This window comes from Mus musculus, chromosome X (genome assembly GCF_000001635.26).
Source record: "Mus musculus strain C57BL/6J chromosome X, GRCm38.p6 C57BL/6J".
Taxonomy (NCBI): domain Eukaryota; kingdom Metazoa; phylum Chordata; class Mammalia; order Rodentia; family Muridae; genus Mus; species Mus musculus.
This window is the reverse complement of record NC_000086.7, coordinates 166,225,459-166,245,578: the sequence shown is the minus strand read 5'-3', so window position 1 is coordinate 166,245,578 and position 20,120 is coordinate 166,225,459. Positions and strand designations below refer to the sequence as shown.

General features: G+C 43.4%; 1 protein-coding gene across 3 annotated transcripts in view; it reads right to left on the bottom strand.

The window, feature by feature from the left end:
* Gpm6b (glycoprotein m6b) overlaps window positions 1-6,636 on the bottom strand; it is a 150,091-nt gene extending 143,455 nt beyond the window's left edge. For all 3 annotated transcript variants that reach the window (NM_001177961.1, NM_001177962.1, NM_023122.3), the window contains exon 1: window positions 6,443-6,636. In NM_001177961.1, the coding sequence (NP_001171432.1) occupies window positions 6,443-6,446 (4 nt within the window). In that variant the 5' untranslated portion in view covers window positions 6,447-6,636. The remainder of the gene's footprint in view (window positions 1-6,442) is intronic.
* Window positions 6,637-20,120: the final 13,484 nt, after the last annotated feature.

The following is a 20,120-nucleotide window of genomic DNA, read 5'->3' as shown; positions in this document are numbered from 1 at the left end:
ACAGCAACACAAAAATAATAACAGAGGAACATTCAAACTGCTATGTAAATGGTTTTGGGGTCTGTGCATGCGTAAAGTGATAGAATTACATTGAAGGTGATTTTCAATGCAAAAAATTCTGTTACTCCATGAAATGGTGTTACACTTCTTAATTGTATTAAACTATGATGTTATTTGCACTATTTAGTCAACTATGATTTATTATGGTTTGTAATGATTTTGCATACCTTAAATCCACATATGTCTACTATAGGCATACTATAGGAAAAAACATACATCTTATATGTTATATTTCATATTTTTTCTAACAAATGTTATCTGGAGCTCCTACAATATGCTGCTCATTCAAATGAACACTGAACAGCAACAATGTATAGGAGAATCTCTGCTTTTGAAAGAGTTGGTTCTTTGAACAGCAAGGGAGACATATTATGAATAAACATACCAATGTGTCAGACCATGATGACCATGTACAATCATGTTATGATTATCCAACAGATGAATCTGGCCCACAAATGTAATAGAAATGCTCTTACCAACATCATTCCCTCAACATAACCCCCTTCAATTCATTGCCTTGTATGATGATCAATATTATCAACTTGACAAGATCTTGATTCACCTGGGAGGCAAGCCCCTCAGGCTCCCAGGTACTCCTGTGAGGGATTAATTAGCTGGTGTAGGTTAGCCTCTGTGTGTGTCTATGAAGGAATAGCTTGATGAAGTTAATTGAGGTTGGAAGACCCGCCTTACTTGTGAGTGCATCATTCCTTAAGGAAAGTGAGCTGAGTGTCTGCAGGCATCATTCTGCCTCTTGTGGCTGGAATGATCAGCAACCTCAGGCTCCTGCTGCATGGGTTCCTTGTCATACGGATTGTACCTTCAAACTGTGAGCCAAATAAACCCTCTCATCCTCAAGTTGCTATTGTCAGGGCATTTTATCATAGCAACATGAGAATGCAACTAAAACACCTTGCATTCATTATTCTTTTTCTAAACCATACTTAGTGCTGCCCATGAAACTGGGGTTCTTCTCCAGAGTATAGCTATTACTTCTCTTATCCATTTGTGTGCTTAAGAAGAGTCCATTGTCTTTGTCCCAAAAGGTATTCATAATAGTTGTATTTGTTATCATAATTATGCAAATGAATTCAACATTGCATAAACTAGTGAAATTTGAGCCCCCAAAAGGAAGTTTTCTTTCTTTTCAAACCAGGTCCATTGCTTTGCAAAGTCTTACCCAAAATGAGTCACTTGGAAAATAGTTGCCAAAGTAATTAATGACAATAAACTATTAAAGTTTTGTGGAGTGGGTGATATGAAAGGATTCTGCACAGACCAGTGTCGAGTGCTTTCATGTCTCATTTTACTTTAAAAGTATCTCAAGCTGGTCCTTACAGCCAGTGATTGGCTATGATTCATGTATGGAAAACTTCAAGGAACCCCAAGTCCAATTGGGATTTCTTGGTCAAAGAAAGGCCTTGATTATCCAACAAAAACTTAGCAGATTAATGTTTAAAGATAGTGAATACATTTAGGACACAGAAATACTACTTCATAGGATTTGCCACTTTGGCATTTTCAATAAAGCATCCAGCGACTTGATCCCGGATGTCACTGTCCTCTAAAATGCTCTGGGGAAGCCAAGTGGTTTGGCCAACAGCTACTGCTAGAGCAAAAATATAGTAAAGAATCAATTACTTCTTGTTTGTCACAAACAGTCCTGGGTAGACGTGGTTTGAGGTTTACTCAGAATTTCAGCCTGTTTTGAAAAGAGCCTCTCTGAGGCCCCGGGTGGGCTCCTCACTAGACATTAAGTCTCAGAAGGAGGCTGCCTAGCACATGCTGGGACCATTTCCTGCCCAGTTATGCATCAGGACACCACTCTTTTGTCTCCACTTGCATCTGAATTCCTAAGCAAACTCCCAGAACAAAATGTTGTATGGAGGAGTCTTTGGGGCACTGCTTCCTTTTGGGGTCACAGCCTGGGTATAGGGGGTCAGGAAGAGCTCTGTAAAGACAAGAGAAGAGACACCAAGCTGGAAGTGTTAAAAGAGGCATCCTTAAGGCTCCCCCCACTAGTTGCCTTGGAGAACAGCCACCGTCCTGTAGGCGGGCACAAGGAAGGTGCCAGCATTTTACCCAACTACAAATGAGGTCTGGCTGCTGCCTTGACAAAACCAAATAGTGTTTAAACAATTAGGGAGCTGTTTGCTCCTGTTTTTCAAGCATAACACTACTTTCTCATCCTTGTCCCTGAAATTACATACTTGTAGATCTGTATGGATTTAAGGAAGTGATTTTATAGATTTTTTTTCTCCTAGTAAACTGAGGTTAAAGAGGCAAGAATGGCATTACAGTGATCATACAGTCAGTATTGAGGGTAAGCTGAGGCATGGACCAGGTCCCTGACTTTCCCAGGCTTTTTCTTTATTTTCTGGCTTTGGATAACCAAAGCCAGAAGCAGCAGTGCTGGCATGACTTTTAAAAATGCCACCAAGGCTGTGCCCAGGCTGGTTGAGTCAAGGCTCTTGCCTTTCATCAAGATCTCCAGATGATTTGTGACACATCATTATTAAATTTTAAAAAATGCATGTGTGTATGTGCATGTGCGCATGTGCCATGGTATGCATATGAAAGCTAGAGGGTTGTCTTCTTCCATCTTGTTGAGGCAAGCAAGGTCTTTACTGTTGTTTCTGCCTTGCTGTCTAGTTGGCTCATGAGCTTCAAGATAATTCTCCTCTCTCTACATCCCATCTCAAAGAAGTAGTTCTGGGGTGACCGATGGATGTCACCAAATCTAGTTTTTTGTTTTGTTTTGAATGTGGGGTCCAAGGATTAAATTTAGATCATCAGGCATGTATGGCAAGCTCTTTTACCAGGCAGCTGAGCCATCTCAGTGGCCTTGGCTTTTCTTGTAAATTGTATATGTGTATATGCACATGTGCTTGCCACAGTATGTTTGTACAAGGTCAGAGGACAGTTTTGGGAGTCAGTTCTCTCCTTCCACTTATCCAACAAGCACTTTTACAAGCTGAGTCATTTCACTGACCCTTTTGGTTTTTCTTTTTCTTTGCTTTCTTCCCCCCCCCCCCCTTTTTTGAGACAGGTCTGATGTAGCCCAGGCTGGCCTCAAAGTAGGTATATAGCCAAAGATGTCTGTGAATCCCAAATCCTCCAGTCTCTACCTCCTAAGTGGTAAGATTACAGGTGTGAGCTACCACATGTAACTGAAATGAATATTTTTCAAGCAATACTGGAATGATCTCGTTTCATAATCAAAAAAAGTTCTTGTCAACTTGGTGTAGTATTCTTTGGCCCCAACTACTCAGAAGTGGAGGCAGGAGGATCAGTTGAGCCCATGAGTTTGAAAACAGCCTAGGCCACATAGTAAGTGCCTATCTTAAACTGAAACATACTCCCTTACTGTAAAATTAGTTAAATAGTTATTTCTACCCATGTTTTATGACACTGGATTTCTTCACATACACAGCTAATAAAATGTCAGCATTTTTCTCTGGATACATGAGCCATATTCCACAAAGGTCTTCTGAGAATTTATTGTATTGAGTCTGTTTAATTACTATGTCTTCAAGCCTATGAGCAGAAAAAAGCAGAATCAAAATTTTGTTGGCCACAATGGGTTCCCATCAAATAAAATAGAGTAACACTGTTAGAGAGAAGACACAGTGGCTGTGCCATGCCTTTAGCACCCTTTAGCTGGAGAAATAATTAGTCTCAGTGCACTCACTTAGGTGATGTATTCTATACAAACAATCCACCAATATCTTCTCATTGTGCCAAAGAACCCAAGGTACTAAATAGTCCAATACAGTTCAAACATTAATTGGCTCATTCCATTTACATGGAACATTGGGAAGAGGCAAATCCATAGAGACAGAAAGTAGGTTACTGGGTGCTAGGGTTGGAGGGAGGAGAGAATGAGGAAAGACTGCTAATAGGCACAGGTTTATTTGGGGTGGGTGGGTAAAGATAGGAGCAATAGTTACACAACTCTGTATCAAAACCCACTGGCTTGTACACTTAACATGTATGAATTGTACACAGAGCAGAAGAGAAAAATCAATTAACTGGGCAAAAAACAAAACAAAAACAAAAAAACAACTCATTTTCTTTGCAGATGCATGGAAACCTGGAATTGAATATGAAAGCCACTGTATCTTATTTTTTTTTCTTTAAAAAGATTTTTAAAAAAAGCTTCAAGTGCAAACCCAAAGGGGCTTTTATTTCTATAAAGTTTATCTATTTTACCAGTGAAGTGAACTGATGTCAGGGTTGAGAAGTGACGTGTACATAAATATTCAACAGAATGGGTCAATAGGCAGAAATATCCCAGCATTAACTCATTTGAATTAGTGCATTCACAAGGGTACATTCAATAATTAACAACATCTGCAAAAACAAAGCCAGTTCATGACCCTGTAGTATATTTAGTGGAAACATAAAGGAAGTCAGTATGTCTCCTTTCTGGCATGAAGGGAACTTACTTTTTCACGGAAACTACAAAACTAAAACCAAGGCTGCTGCCAGAGCCAATGAAGTATGCACAAATTAACATAAATTGGCAACTGCAGTGTAGAACCAGCAATTGTCCAAGACACAGTACTTCCGTGAGAGCAGGCTTTTGGCTTGGATATTTGTTTCCACGCCCACTTCAAAACAAAGCCCACCCTCCAGTCAAGAGGAGAGCAGCTCCGAACAGGACCTCGCAGAAGGTGCTAGTGTGCTGGTAGATTCTAGGCTCAAAGTCTACATCGAAATGTCAATGTCTGGATTCAAACACCAGAGATAATTTCCTCTCGGCAACATTTGTGCTTTCCTCAATCCAGCAGTTCTGTGAAACTGCAGTTATCTTCCACAGCAATAGTTGCTAAAGCAGCCACAAGCGGCCCTACAATCCTCATGGTGCAAACCTTTAATCCCAGCACTCGGGAGGCAGAGGCAGGCGGATTTCTGAGTTCGAGGCCAGCCTGGTCTACAAAGTGAGTTCCAGGACAGCCAGGGCTACACAGAGAGACCCTGTCTCGAAAAACCAAAAGATAAAATAAAAATAAAAAATAAAAAATAAAAGAACCTCATTTCAAAGGAAGTCTGAGTCGATGGCTGTAAGAACCAGAGTTGCGTGCCACTTGGCTCTGCTCTTTCTAGAAGAATCTTATCCCAGCTTTCCTCAAACTTTTTGGGATGCACTTTTCTCTATTTTGATCCTAGTAAAAATTTAAAATTGTTTAAATATAAAGTTATTCTAGGTTTTCTTAAATGGATGTCCTTACCATCTTCCCCAAAATTTAATCAGAAGTAAAAGAAATCACACCCCGCCCCCACTTAGAGGAGGGACTGTAGTGGCAAGTGCTGAGGGCTTGCTTATGACACCTAAGCTTCCCTGGCTGTTAATCTTCAGTGGGTAAGCCCACTGCTTTTCACATTAGAAATGTTTCCGGGGGACTGGGCGGGAGAGGGGGGGTACTTCTCAGTCCTCGTGGCGCTGTGGCTGGAGCTGTCAGTAGAGAAGGATAATGAAATAGAGAGAAACCCCTTTCTCAGACACAGCTCTGAGAGCAGCCGCACAAGGCTCATTTCCAAGGCACTCTTCGAGTTTTCCTCCCCATGGTGTGGGTTTAGGGACATGTTGCTGATGGCAGCATTTCGGGGTGTTAGACGGGATTCTCCCGCCGCTTAACACCCACCTCCAGCCAGGTGAAAGATTTTCACTTCCCTGAGCATAGTCTTTCACTGTTGAGTTTCCCCAATTCCCCAAGTGGAACCCACTTCTCACCGGCTCCATCCGCTCCCATTTAGGCAGTTGGAACAGGGGACAAAGAGAGACTCGCGGTGTGTCCCATCCTGTCCCCTCCCATCCCTTCCCACTTGACTGGTTTCAAAGACCTGGGTTCCGAGAAAGGAGCGTTCTTGGAAGATCCTGGCTTTAGAGGGTGCGGATATGTTTCCTTGGGCTTCAGGAGAACTAGAGGACTGCAGGGAGACACAGGACTGGACTCGAGGTTGAGAGGTCCGGTGACAGAGAGATTGTCCCAGGAAATGGGCAAGAAGCCGCTCTCTACCAACCCCTTGAAATAAAGCAGGAGCCCGCAGTCCGGGACGCGCTGCCCGACCCCGCTTGCTACCCTTCGTCGCGCTTAGCACGCGCCACGGTGCAGTGTAGGTGCAGCTGGAGTGGAGACGTCCCTGAGGTCGGAGCAGGGAGGTGCACTTGGGCGTAGCGGACACCTGCGCCGTGCCCCTCCCACCTCCAACCTCCGCTCCCCTCCCGCAACGGTCTGGACTGGGTCACCCAGGTAGCTCAGGTAGCGCCACCTGAGCTGGGGGTAGGGCGGGGCGCGCCCCTGTGCGAGACGGGGACGCGAGGCCGTGGCCGTGGTGGTGGCCGTGGTGGTGGCGTGGGGCCAGCGCGATCGCTTACCCATGGTTGGAGACTGACGGGAGGGGTGCGGGCTCCGGGCGATTGGGCTCCCCGGGGACGCAGGATAGCCGGTGGCACAAGTTTGCAGGTCTGGCGGGCACGTGCGCGGGGCCGGGCTCTGGGCTGGCTGCGCTGGGCAGAGCTGGGCTGGCCGCTTGGCTCTTCGCTCCTGGCCGGGGTGGGAGCTCCGCGCAGCTCCGCCTGCACTGGGGGCCGGCCGTGCCGAGAGGGGCCCTGACGTCAGCGCCGGGGGCTTTGTGCGCCCGGAGCGAGGGCCAGGCTGGGGCAGTGGCCTTGGCCGTGGCCGCGCTGTTGCAAGCCTATAGCTTTCACTGAGACCCTGGAGTGAGGGGCTTGGAAACTGGAGAAAGGGAGGGGGTGCAAAAAGAGGAAAGGGGCGTTCTAGTATTTGGGGGGCGTGAATCTACATTCAAGAAGAAAACTAGTACGGTCAGTGAGGCCGGTGCTTAAGGTCTTACTCACCACCCATTGTACAGATAAAGAAACTGAGGAGTGGGTCATTGCTCCAAAGATTGGGCAGCTCTGCCTCAGTCTACACTTCTGAATTCTTTTGTAGAGCTAGAAAGCTGCAGGTGGTGACTTAAACAATTGGGCTTCAATTCTAGTGTTATTTTAAAATCACCTATTTCATCAGGGCGTCTGTGGGTGGGTTCCAGGATAGGGCTCCCACATCTCTCCAGATGATTCACCCTGTTGGTATAAGACCTCACACAGACCACCAACTGGAGTTAGCTGTGGATAAGAAGTGACTTAGAAGAGCTCAGGTGACACCCTCCAGTCCTGGGTGGAATCAGATCTGGAGGTGTCCATAGTTAGCTAACCAGCTCTCTAGATCCTTGGAAGCCCACCCGTGTAAGCTCTTGGAGACCACAGATTTGTGTCAGCCAAAGGAGGCTCCTGCTCCTCACGCCTTGCACTTGAGCCTTTAAGCGAATTAATGGTTTAACTGCGTTGGGCATTTAAAATCTTTCGGCTTCTCTAGGAAGAGAAGAACCTTCCTGTCAACAGAGGTCTTAGACAAGCCATAAGACCCTGCCTGGCAGTTCCTGAGGCCGATGCTCACCGGGAATATTTTATGTTGTGTTCCTTTATGGTTTTGGAAATACAGTGTGATACTTGAACAGAGGGTTACGTAAACAGTAACACTAGATAGTGCATTTAAGGGACATTTAAGCCACAAGAGAGAGGCTTTGGGACTGAGAAAGGGAGGAGGAAGCAAACATTTCATCCATTGAAATTTATTGGATTAGGAAAGATTGTATCAAGGCAGAGCCTAATAATATTTTACATAAAAGGACAGAGATTTGTGCTAGGCGGCTCACTGGCTCATTTTCACAATCCCACGGGAACAATCCTTCCTACCCAATCTTCATGCGGTTAATAAAGCAGCAGGGATCTCACAGGTTTCAGTTTTCCTATTACCAGAGAGTAATCCCTTTGCATGAGCCCTGAGTGCATCCTTATGCAGGAATACAACCACAGGTGCCTACCTCAGGCTGCCTGTGAAGAACACACAGCCCAAGATGGTCTGGGTGAAGATGAGAGAGAGGAATGCGTGTCAAGTCCTGGTTTGTGGAGGAGCCCTTTGGTTAGCTCTTATATCTCAGTCGACTCCTAGGAAACAAAAAAAACACCAGAATGGGATTTGGGCATTCCCAATCAGAAGGAGTGTATGTATGGATGGCTTCTGTAAGCTACTTAAGAATCAAGAGCTGGAAAGTTTTGTACACAGAGATGATAGTGACCCTTTCGTCTGCTACCATCGCATATTGGATTTTTTTTTTTAACCACAGAAAAGAAAGAACAGCTGTCCAAATATTGGAGGTAGTTGCGATGGGATGCTATGATTAAAAAGGAAAGTCACATTTTCATAGGAACATTCCCTCATTTTGCAAGTGTTCTGGATTGATTTCACCAAGCCACTGACGTCAAAAGTCTTAAGAAAATCTGGGGAAACCAGAGTGCCGAAGATGGACTAGCCAGCCTGTTTGAATTCCCTTTCTTCAAATAAAACTAATGTTCCCATGTTAAGTAGCCACAGACTTTACAAATTAAAACAAGATGCACTGCAGGTGGGTGAACAAATTGGGCAAGGCTTTCTGGAAAGCTGTTTGGCAGTGTGTGTCAAGAAACTTCAAAATATGCATTGCCCCTGACCTAGTAAGTCCCCTCCTGAGACTCTCACCTCAGTAAATAATGAGAGTTAAAGTCAAAATGAATGCAAAAGGATGTTTATCAGATGGCGAGATAAAATAGCAAATAAAACAACAAAACAAAAACAGGAAAGCAACCATTGCTCAACTCGCAGGAAGTAGCTGAAGAAAAGTCTTTGCTGAGTTTGCTCTGTGCGTCTCAACTGAAATGGGTTTTGTGACCCTGGCCCCCAGCTGTCTCTCCCCATCTCCCTCTCCTTCTCTCTCCCCTAGAGGCCCCAGAGACATAAATTTAGCCATCTCTGAGGAGTTTTGAGCATTTCAAACAGGTAGGAAGGCACATCTCTGTCCTGTTCACCCTGGGACTGCTACAGATGTCTCCAAGCTGTGGGACTATTGGTCTGAGCTACAGGGGATAAACACAGAGGCTCATCCCGAGGTTCCCTTTTAGGGCTGCTATCCAGCTGGGCTGTGACTTAGAGAATAGGGGAAAGGGTTGCATCCTGTGGGCAGGTCTTAAAGAGTCTGAGGTTAGAACTGAGGACTTAGACACATAGAAATGAGCAGTAGCCTGGGGGCTCTGTATTTCAAAGCTGACTAAAAAACAGATCCTGCCTTTAAAACATAGGTCATTTCATGCTGCTCCTCTGAGTCATAGCAATTGGCAAACACTTTTTAATGTGGTTTGTATTGAGTATCTCAATCCAGCAGTTTGGGCCATGTCTGTCTCCAGGGTTAGGGCCTTTCATAGTCCATATTTTTGCACCATGGCCAAGTTTCCCACATGTATGAGTTTAGATCACAGTTCACAGAAATACACCCGGAACTGATAACAAATGCCCAAGACTGTGGCTAACTAGACAGAGACTACAGCTAATCTGACAGTGTCTCCTTGCATCTGCAGATACAATTTTAAAACGAACCATTCATACAGCTCCAAAAATATTTAACTAACCTGTTCTAGTTTCATTTCTGTTGCTATGATAAAATATAATAACAAAAAAGTAACTTAGGAGAGAAAAAATGTATTTGGCTTACAATTTCAGGTTACAGGCCATCACTGCAGGGAAGTCAAGGCAGAGTTTAAGACATCTCTTCCACAGTCGAGAGGAGAGAATGAATAAATATAGGAGTTCTGGCTTGCTCACTCTTAGCTGGTTTTCGCCTCTTTTATATTGTTTAGGATTCCCTCACTAAAGAATGGTGCCACTCACAATGGGCTAGATCTTCACATATGATTTAACCATCAAGAAAATCCTCCACAGACATTCCTACAGGACAATCTGATCTAGATAGTTCCCCTTTCCCCTGGTATTCTAAGTTTGCCAAGTTAACAGTTAAAATTAACCAGCACACAAGCTATTACCTGTAATAACAGAAAATTATCTCTCTTTCTACATCTTCCTATGGCCTAGAAACAATGAATTTGGTATGTTGATACAAAACAAAACACAAACCCAAAACACAGCTGTCACTTCAAAGGACATAAAACAGTTGATTCTGTTTATGAATGATCTTGGTCAGGGAATAGATTCGGATTACCTCAAGTACGAGTTTCATGAAGTTTTTAAAGTAAAAAAAAAAGTCTTAAGACATTTAAAAAAAAAAAAGACACTTCACCTGGGGGTTCATCCCATAATCAGCCAACAAACGCAGACACTATTGCATATGCCAGCAAGATTTTGCTGAAAGGACCCTGATATAGCTGTCTCGTGTGAGGCTTTGCCAGTGCCTAGCAAATACAGAAGTGGATGCTCACAGTCATCTATAAGATGGAACACACGGCCCCCAATGGAGGAGCTAGAGAAAGTACCCAAGAGCTGAAGAGGTCTGTAACCCTATAGGTGGAACAACAATATGAACTAATCAGTACCCCCAGAACTCGCGTCTCTAGCTGCATATGTAGCAGAAGATAGCCTAGTCAGCCATCATTGGGAAGAGAGGCCCATTGGTCTTGCAAACTTTATATGCCTCAGTACAGGGGAATGCCAGGGCCAAGAAGTGGGAGTGGGTGGGTAGGGGGGGAGGGTATAGGGAACTTTCGGGATAGTATTTGAAATGTAAATGAAGAAAATATCTAATAAAAATATTTTTAAAAGACTTAATATTTATTACATTGTATGTGTGTTTGCGTGTTTGTGCACATACATGTGATGGTGTGATTGTGGCAGTCAGAGGACAACTCACAGAAGTCATTGATCCTTCTACCATGTGAATCAAACTCTGGTAAGTTGTCTGGCTTGGCAGAAAGTGCCTTTCCCCAATGAACCACTTCACTGGCATCATGACACTTTTAAAAATATATTATTGGGAGCATCAGGTAGTCTGGTTAGTATAGCAAGGTGGGGGAACTCTCTGCTACAGGCTCCAGGTGTTATCTGATGATATTCTTAGCTGTAGGGTTTATAGAAGCCAAGGGTATATTTGTACAGTCCAAACGGATTTTACCTAAAAGTCATGAGGATGTTAGATCAAGCACATAGATAAGCTATTAAGAAGCCTAAAGAGATCCCAAGATAAAGTAGCTCTTAAGTCACCTGCAATATTCCTGCTGCTCTAAAAAAAAATATTCCAAGCTAGTAGAAGCTTCTTTGACTGTTATAAGAGCCAGTTATCATTTTAAAAATTACAAGAATGTTTTAAAAATATCACAGCATCCTGGGTTGTCCTATGGACTGCCTGCCCAAATTCAGTCTTCAGGTAAGGGACTCTACCTTGCTGGTCAAGATAGAATTTTCTCTTGTCTTGTCTCAGGCTGGAAACATTCTAGAAGTATGTTTTCCTGGTTCTTTTTAGTTTTTGGTTTCTCATGGTAAAACTCATATAACATAGAATTATACTTTTTTGTTTTTTTAAGTCAGGGTCTCCCTACATAGCCCTAGCTTTTCAGCAACTCACTCTGTAGAGTAGGCTGGCCTTGAACTCACAGAATTCTGTCTGTTTCTGTCTCCCAAGTGCTCGGATTAAAGGCATTTGCCTCTATACCTGGCCAGAACTAGACATTTCAAGGTAGAACTTGCTGATAATTAGCATATTTACACCATGGTAGAAACATCAACACTAGCTGCAGTGAACTTTCACAGGTCTAAAGGGCCACCATATACCAGTTAAGCTGTTGTTCTCCCATTACTTCCTTCCCTTGTGCCTTAACCACGACTAACCTACTTTCTGTTGTATAGATTGTCATCTTCTGGATGTCGTATTGGTGAAATGGCTCATGTGACCCCTGTGTTTGACTTCTTTTGCTTAATGTCACGGTGGAATGTGTTTCCCCACACCATTCCACTTCTGTGGCTGAATATTTCCCATTGTCTAAATGTCACACATTTTCTTGACCCATTCATCTTTCAGACCTCTACCTTTTGGCTAAGTGTGAACAACATTCCTCTCAACATTAGTCCACAAAGAGCTGTTAAAGTCTCTGATTTCAATTTGTTTGAGCCTGTTGGAACTGCTGGATCATTTGGTAAGTTCACAATGCCTTAGACAAGAGCAGTGCCTTTGATGTTCTCATCATCAGTACAGAAAGGCTCTAACATCTTCACCTCCTTGCCAATACTTGTTATTTTCTGTCCTTTTCATTACAGCCATCATGGTGGTGGTGGTGGGGAATGCAGTCATTTTTGTGGGAATCTGTATTTTCAGTTCTCCTTGCCATGTCTAGGCTAACTTTCATCTCCTACTGCTGCTCCAATTCTCCCTCTTCCAGAATTACAGCCCTATTGTTACCTTCCAGTGTAGGGCCTCTCTGCTGATTAGGTCTCCCTCCGAATCTGGCACCTAGCTTGGGTATCACACCTGTCCCCTGTAGTCCTGTCTGACCTGGTGGCTGGCACATTGGCATCTCACTCTCCCAACCTTACCAGGGTTACAATTTTACTTTGGAGTATGTGCCTATGTAATATGTGTTGGCCTCCCTCCCCTGCCCTCTCTCAATTCAAGCACAGGCGGAACTCAGTTGATGGAGAACTTGAGCAGCACGAACGAAGCTCTGGGTTTGATCTCTGGTACTGTATAAACCAGGCACGTACCTGTAATTCAAGCTCTGGGGGCTAGGGAACAAGGAAGAGCAGAAGTTTAAAGTCATTCTTCGGTAGATAGTAAGGTAAAGGCCAGTCTCAACGACAGGAGACCCTGGCTCAAACAAACAAACAAACAAACAAAAAAACTAAAGAAAATAACCCTCCTTCTCTAGAACTCTGGTCCTTTGGATAACCTGTGGGGTATTTTGTTTGTTTGTTTTTTTTTTGTTTTTTGTTTTTTGGTGTTTTTATTTTTTGCTTGTTTTTTGTCTATTGTGGATCACAACTTTTAATCAGGTCATTTGAGGTGATCCTTGTACCAGTTGTTGTCACTGTATCAGTCTCTTAGGAAACCCTCTTGGAAAAGTCACCCACATTTACACATACTTTCCCCACCTCCTTCATCTCCGGAGTCCTCTCCAGTAAGCCTAGTGCACACACCCTGCTGCCGAAATAGCCCATGTCAAGGACACAAATGCCTGCCGGGAGCAAGAGAGGATGTTTGTCCTGCATCCCTCCATTCTTCTGGAACAGCTTCTTATCTGAGCCTCTGAGAACCAGGCATCCCTGTGTCCTCCTATCTCAGTGGACACAAGTTTTGCTTGTTCCTTGCTGATACTTAAACTTTGTTTCTCTCTTCTCTCCACTTTCTTTCATCTTTCTGTGCTGTGAATAGAACCCTGATGTCTCATTCATACTAAGCATGAGCTGTAGCACTGAACCATACCCCCTTTAATAATTAGTCAATTAATTCATGCTCTCTCTCTCTCTCTCTCTCTCTCTGTGTGTGTGTGTGTGTGTGTGTGTGTGTGTGTGTGTGTGTGTGTGTGTGTGAAGGGCATAGGACAACTTTTTTCTTTTTGTTTTTTGGAAATACAGTCTCACTATGTAACTCTGACTATCTTGGAACTCACTATGTAGACCAGACTGGCCTCGAACTCACAGAGATCTGCCTTCTGAGTGCTGGGATTAAAGGAATGCACCACCCTGCCCAGCTTAGATGACAGCTTTTGAGAATTGGTTTTCTCCTATCATGAGAGTAAGCACCTTTATCTAGCCGAGTATCTCACTGATTACTATTTATTGTTGTTGTTGGTCTTCTTGTTGTTGGTAGTTGTGTGTGTGTGTGTGTGCACTCTCATATGTGTGCATATGCCACAGAATACAAATAGAGGTTGGAGGGCAGATTTTTGGATTCCAGGGATCAAACTTGAGTCATCAGACTTGAGCCATCTTCCCCACCTTTCATTTTCTTTCTTTGCTGTCAGTTTCACTCAGTAGATCATATGCTTCCTACAACTCTGAATCTTGTTAGTTTTGAGCATACCCTCAAGTCTTTGTTCACTGAACATTAATCTCCATTTCAGTTGGTGAAATTTTGAACATGTTTAATTTTGGTACAAGGGATTGTACTTGGGGCCTCATACACACTAGGCCCATGCATTGCCTACCAATAAGCTCTACCTCTAGCCTAAAAAATAAAGTTGTTAAAAATTCTTGTTCAGGTCAAAAATATTCTACTGTCTTGTCTACATAATCCTTTGTCGTCTTGAGCCTCCTATGGAGCATACATGCTATTCCTTCTACTGCTTCTGGGGATGTTTCTGTACTGTTCCTGGTTATCTTTCTTTCTTTGGGTAGACCTCAAGTCATTGACCAGAATTCTTTGGGCACCACTATTTTCAGCCACCTGGGTAGTCATTAGTGTGTGGCACACATTTCTCTGTGTTGTCCACAGAGATAGAACAATTTCTGTTGTGGAAAAAGGCCATCCTCTGTTTAGCACACACAGAGCTCTAGGCTTGTGCAGCTGTTCAGCTGGGAAAGGCACCTGCTGGCAGGGTGATTTCCAAAGTGCAAGTGAGCAAGGTCCATTCTCAAACCCCAGAAAGAGGAACAGATACAACAATGTTGAAGTTTATGGCGTAACTCCGTGTCTGGCAGTAGTCTCCTGGTGAAGGAGTTGGTTCTCATACAACCCTGTGACTAAAGTCAAAGAACTACTCTAACAAGGCCATCTGATATGGCTTCTCCTCTCTGTCATTGCTCATCGCTCTGCTTCTCCACCTCCTGATGGTTGGGACAGGAAGTTGAGTGACATCTTTATTAATTCTAGAAGCTTGATCCAGGAAAGCAATGATGTTGGGGGTGGGTGGCAAGCTGCTGTGATGATTTCATAAGCTTTCATTCTGTGGGACCATCCCTTTCTCTTAAAATATGCTTAGGTCTACTAAAGATTCATATATGCACTCCTCACATTGCCCAAGAGAGCCCCATGGGATTGAGCAAATTCGAAGCCCATTATGATAGCTTTGGAGAAGTGCATGTTTAGTCTCAGGATGGAGTCGTGCTTTAGCCATGGAGTCACAAGAGCTTCTCCACACTATCCTTTCCCACATACCTGTATCAGCATATCAGCGGCAGAGTGCTTGCTTAGCATGCATAAGGCCTTGGGTTCAATGCCCAGCCTCTTCCCCTTACAAAATTGGTAGCACTGGCTTGGCCATTTGCAATTTTCTTTCTAGGGATTTTTCCCTAATCCCTTTGAACCTATTTTGTCATTTCTTTCCTTTTTAAAAATATTTATTGCTGGGGGTAAGCAGTACATGCATGCCTTTAACCCCAGCACTCAGGAGGCAGAAGCAGGTGGGTCTCTATCATTTCCAGGCTAGCATAGGGTACAATATAAAGTTCAAGGACAGTTTGGGCTATGTAGTGAGACAATATCAAAAATAAAATTTATTTAGTCTCTCTCTCTCTCTCTCTCTCTCTCTCTCTCTCTCTCTCTTTCTCTCTCTCTCTCTCTGTGTGTGTGTATGTGTCTGTCTGTGTGTGTGTGTATGTGAGCATGTGTGCCCCCTGTGTGTGTGTTACATTGTACTCAGAGAGGTCAGTAGACAACGTGATGGAGTTCCTTCCTTACTCAGACTTTTATGTAGATTGTGTGATGCAACTCATGTTGCCAGTCTTCTGTATCAAGCACCTTCGCCTGCTGAGTCATCTCACTAGCCCTGTGTCGTCATTCTTGATTGGCAAAAGAGATACCATTGGCCCACACTTTCATATTCACTGTTTGAAGATGCAGTCAGATGGAGCCAAGCATCAAGAATGATTACTTTTGTTGCTGTTGACATGCTATGTTCAGTTAACATGTTTCCTTTATTGGAAATGTAGACTTTTGCTTCAGTCCATCTCTCAGTGAATCTTTTGTTTGTTCTCTGTTGATGCAAGTTCATATTGAAATCTCATGGCATCTCAGGATATTTTTTTTCAGGAACAAAGTATCAGATAGAAACACATGGAGAGTGGCAAGAAAGATGAGAGAACTTGTCAAAAAGAATATGCCATTCTGAGGCTGGAGTCATGGCTTTCTGGTTAAAAGTACTTGGTATTCTTGCAGAGAACTTGGGTTTGGTCCCAGCATTCATGTTTTTCATCGTCCAATCACCTGTAACTTCAGTTCCAAAGGACCCAATGCTCTCTTATGGCCTCTATGGACCAGCGGTATACACATAGACAAAGAAGTGTGTGCATGTAAGTGCACATACACATATGCACACACAAATAAAAGCAAATACAAATTCCAAGGAGTAGAGAGATTGCTCAAAGGTATTGCTCTTCCAGAGGCCCTGAGTTTGGTGTCTAGCAACCAACCATGTTGGGCAGCTCACAACTGCCTGCAACTCCAGTTCCAGGGAATTTGACTCTATAAGCACTCACAAGCACGTATATCCATAATTAAAATAAAATTCTAGGAGCTAAAGAGATGGCTCAATAGCTAAGTAGACTTGTCACTCTTCTGGAGGTCTCATATGGTGGCTCTGTAATTCTAGGGGAACCAGTGGGAACAAGGCATGGCCATGCTGTACATACATATGTGCAGGCAAAATTTCACACATATAAAAATCAGTATTTTTATTTATTTAATTTCTATACTTTCATTCATTTCATTACTATGTATTTAACAAAAATTAAGTTTTTTGTTTTTTTTTTTAAGAAAAGAAAGAACATCATGTCAAGGTAGGAAGTTTTGAAGATCAATGGCAAATGCTGTATGAAAACTTTCATGTTACATAGTGTGGGCTTTTTGGGTCACTTGCATGGTGGCTTTCTCCAGTGTGCTCCCATAAGTGTCTTTCTGCGTACAACTTCATGTGCCATATGTCTCATTAGAATTGAAATCACCACCTAAGGATCTATTTTAAGATAATAAACCAGAGGTCACCTTCAAACAGACCCTCCAGAGTGCCTTGGTATCTGTGCCAGTAACTTTAGTCAATTGTCTCTGTTGGGCTGGTTGTGTTCCAGCCTTCCTGTTTGCCAACAGGTTTTTGTCCTATGCTCCTTTTGCAGCTTCATGTAAAGCCTTCCAGACTCTAGTCTCTAATCTGATCTCCTACTTCACTGTGGCTCAAACGGTTCATGGTGATGGTAACTTCAAAGTCTTCCATGGATGTGCTAATGACTGACAGTCTTGGGATTCTGAACTCAGATGAAAGGAATAGGACATGATCCTGATCGATTTGAGCCATTTTACGAACTACCATAGGCTGGAGGGAGTGGAGGCTTATAAACAATAGAGATTTTGTTCTCACAGTTCTGGGGGCTGGAACGTTAAGGATCAAGGCAGCAGTGGTTGTTTGGTAGAGGCTGTTTACTGGTTCACAGAAAGCCAGCTCTGAATTCCTGTGTCTTCATGTGGTGGAAGAGACTAAGGGTCTCTATGGAACCTGTTATAAGGGTATTCGTTAGCTTCCAATACTAGTATTGGAATACTAGTATTCTCAGGATCTCAACATATGGAGTTGGGGACACAAATGTTCAAGTCATAGCAGAGGCACTCATTTCCAGCTGACTGTAAAGATGGCTGAGTTTTCTTCATGGCCTCCTCTTATTGTGAGGCTCTCATTGAATGGTTATTGAGTAAATGAATAAGTGGATGGATGGATGGATGGATTGATGGATGGATGGATAAGATAGACCCAGTATCAGGCCTTATTATTGGAGCCTGAGGCTCTCCACTTTATCACCATGAAAGGGTTGGGCTGGCCATATAAAGAATAGCTACTCTGTGTTTTTTCTTTCCCCCATTCTGTTTAACTCAGTCTCCCCTCTCAGAATGATACCCACCTTCATTTTGTTCTTTCTCTGCATATACTTGCTTATTTATTTTTATTATTTGTTCCTTGTCAAAGGGAGAGGAAAGTAATCTCTCTGTCATTCAATTTGTTCCCTGCCATACCTATTCATGCTTTGTCCCTCTGCCTAGCCATGGGTTTCAGAATATCCTTTGTGTTTTGTGGGTCACAAAATAAAAGCATAGCACACACAAGGATAAAATATTAGTGGGCCAGACAGCCAACATTATGTCAAAAAAAAAAAACCCAAAGTAATTGCAATTCATAATTCTAAGAACCCTCACACTTGTTTTTATTCCTCAAAATGCAATTGAATTTGAGATAAAGAATCAAAATCCTTTATTCAAATTATATTGAAGTAGCTTTCTATCGCTAAACAGGTCATATTTGGGGAGCAATTTCCCAATATGTAAAATGAATAATAATTGCTTTAGAATAATCATAATTACATCCCCAAAAGGGAATTTTATCTCAGTTCATTTTTTCCCCTTTGTACTGTTGAATGACTGATTCTGAAGTAATTACGAAGCACAGCGTTCTTTCTTGCCACCGAATGGCATGCCTATTATCTTGCCTGTGTCCTGTGTTTCCCTGCAGCCCCACATGCATTTGAAAACAGTGGTTTTGTGATTTAAGCTTATGGTACAAAATGCCAATGCTAATCGACCTTTGAGTGTGAACATCTCTGTACCATAGCAAAGGGCCATGAAAAAAAATATGTAGGCGTACAGCTATGAGACATTTGGTTTCCACTGTGCTAAGGGGCTCTGCGTGGGTAGTGTGAGCAGACTGAGGTCTTACAAAACCCTGCTCATCTCTGAAAGAGCTGCCCCCTTGGCTGTGGCTTCTGAGCGCAGGCTTTCTGAACCTCTTTGCAGATGGGGTAATGGGGTCTGCCTTCTTGACATGTGTGTCTATTACCTTGCTGCTGGGGCAGCTGCATAAGTATCAGATCCTATCAAGAAGGGTGGGTGATAGTACTCTGTTGGCACAATCCACTCATCTAGGATGGTGCTCACAAGTTCATAGAGAGGCAAGCTTCGAGGGTAGGTGGGTACAAATCCCAACCTTGCTTACAGCTCACCAGGTGATGCAGTAGGCCTGTCCATGTGTGGATGTGGGGGATACTGAAGTGAAGCTAGGTGTCGCACCATAGGTAGTTAGCTTTGACAGAAGCCACCAGGTAGAGCTGCTCAGAACCCATTCTGGCACTGCCCTTACTGTGGTACTTTGCATGATCCAAACCTATCTGAGCTAGTGTTCTTTCATAGATTGGGAGAGGACCACCATACCTCTCTTAAGAAGTTGTTAAGAACATGAGTATACAATGCACTCAGATATATATTTGTGGTGCAGGCCTCATCCTTTACACAGAATCTCCCCATTTTGAGCATCCTGGAAGGGCCCTAGGCATGGCTTCTTCAGAAGGCAGTGTGTGTGTGTGTGTGTGTGTGTGTGTGTGTGTGTGTATGTGTGTGTGTGTGCGGGGGGTGGGGGTGGGTTAGAGGGCAGCTTTTGGAAGTCAATTATCTGCTTCCACCATGTAGATTCCAGGGAATCAATCAATTCAGGGAGTCGGGCTTGGCAACAACCTTCCTTACCCACTTAGCCTTTTCTCTGGCCTCCATGTTTATGGGTAGAAGTGTAAGTTAAACTTCATGTACACACACACACACACACACACACACACACACACTGTCACACATTCCTTTTAGTAGCATTGAATGGTGCTTTTCTTGGTTTTCTCATTTCATGAAGGTTCCATCACAAGACCAAGATTTTGATCTCTGGAATGACTTCTAAGCCTGACATTCATTTCTTGGGTTCAGAGCTTTGTATCTGTGCATTCAGACCCTCTCTCTAGCACTCCACCACTCTCCTGGCGCCAAGTGTGTATACACAGGGGATGCCAGGATGGGGGATGAAGGTCACAGCATAGCCAGCTCTCTTTGGCAGGAGGCAGCAGCTACCCAGAAGCCATTCTCCCACTCCCACAGTGTCCTTGGCTTACATTCCCAGCAGTTGTCCTCCTTGCTGTTCTCCTGTCTTACTCATTGTCACTCACTGTTCTCAAGCTGTCTTTTTCTGATTTCCTTTTTCTTACTCCTCCTACTCCCCTCCTTTTCTTTATTTTTGAGCTTCCTTGTCTACTTCCCACCAGTCACTAGAGCACATGCATGAGTACTCGAGTGCGCGCGTGCACATGTGTGCTCACTCACACGCACACACACAGCCCCTGTGTGTGCATGCATATTTATTATTTGTAAATTTAGAAACCGGATCTCATTAGCTCAGGCTGGCCTCTAACTTGCTATATAGCTAAATGACCTTGAACTTCTGGTCC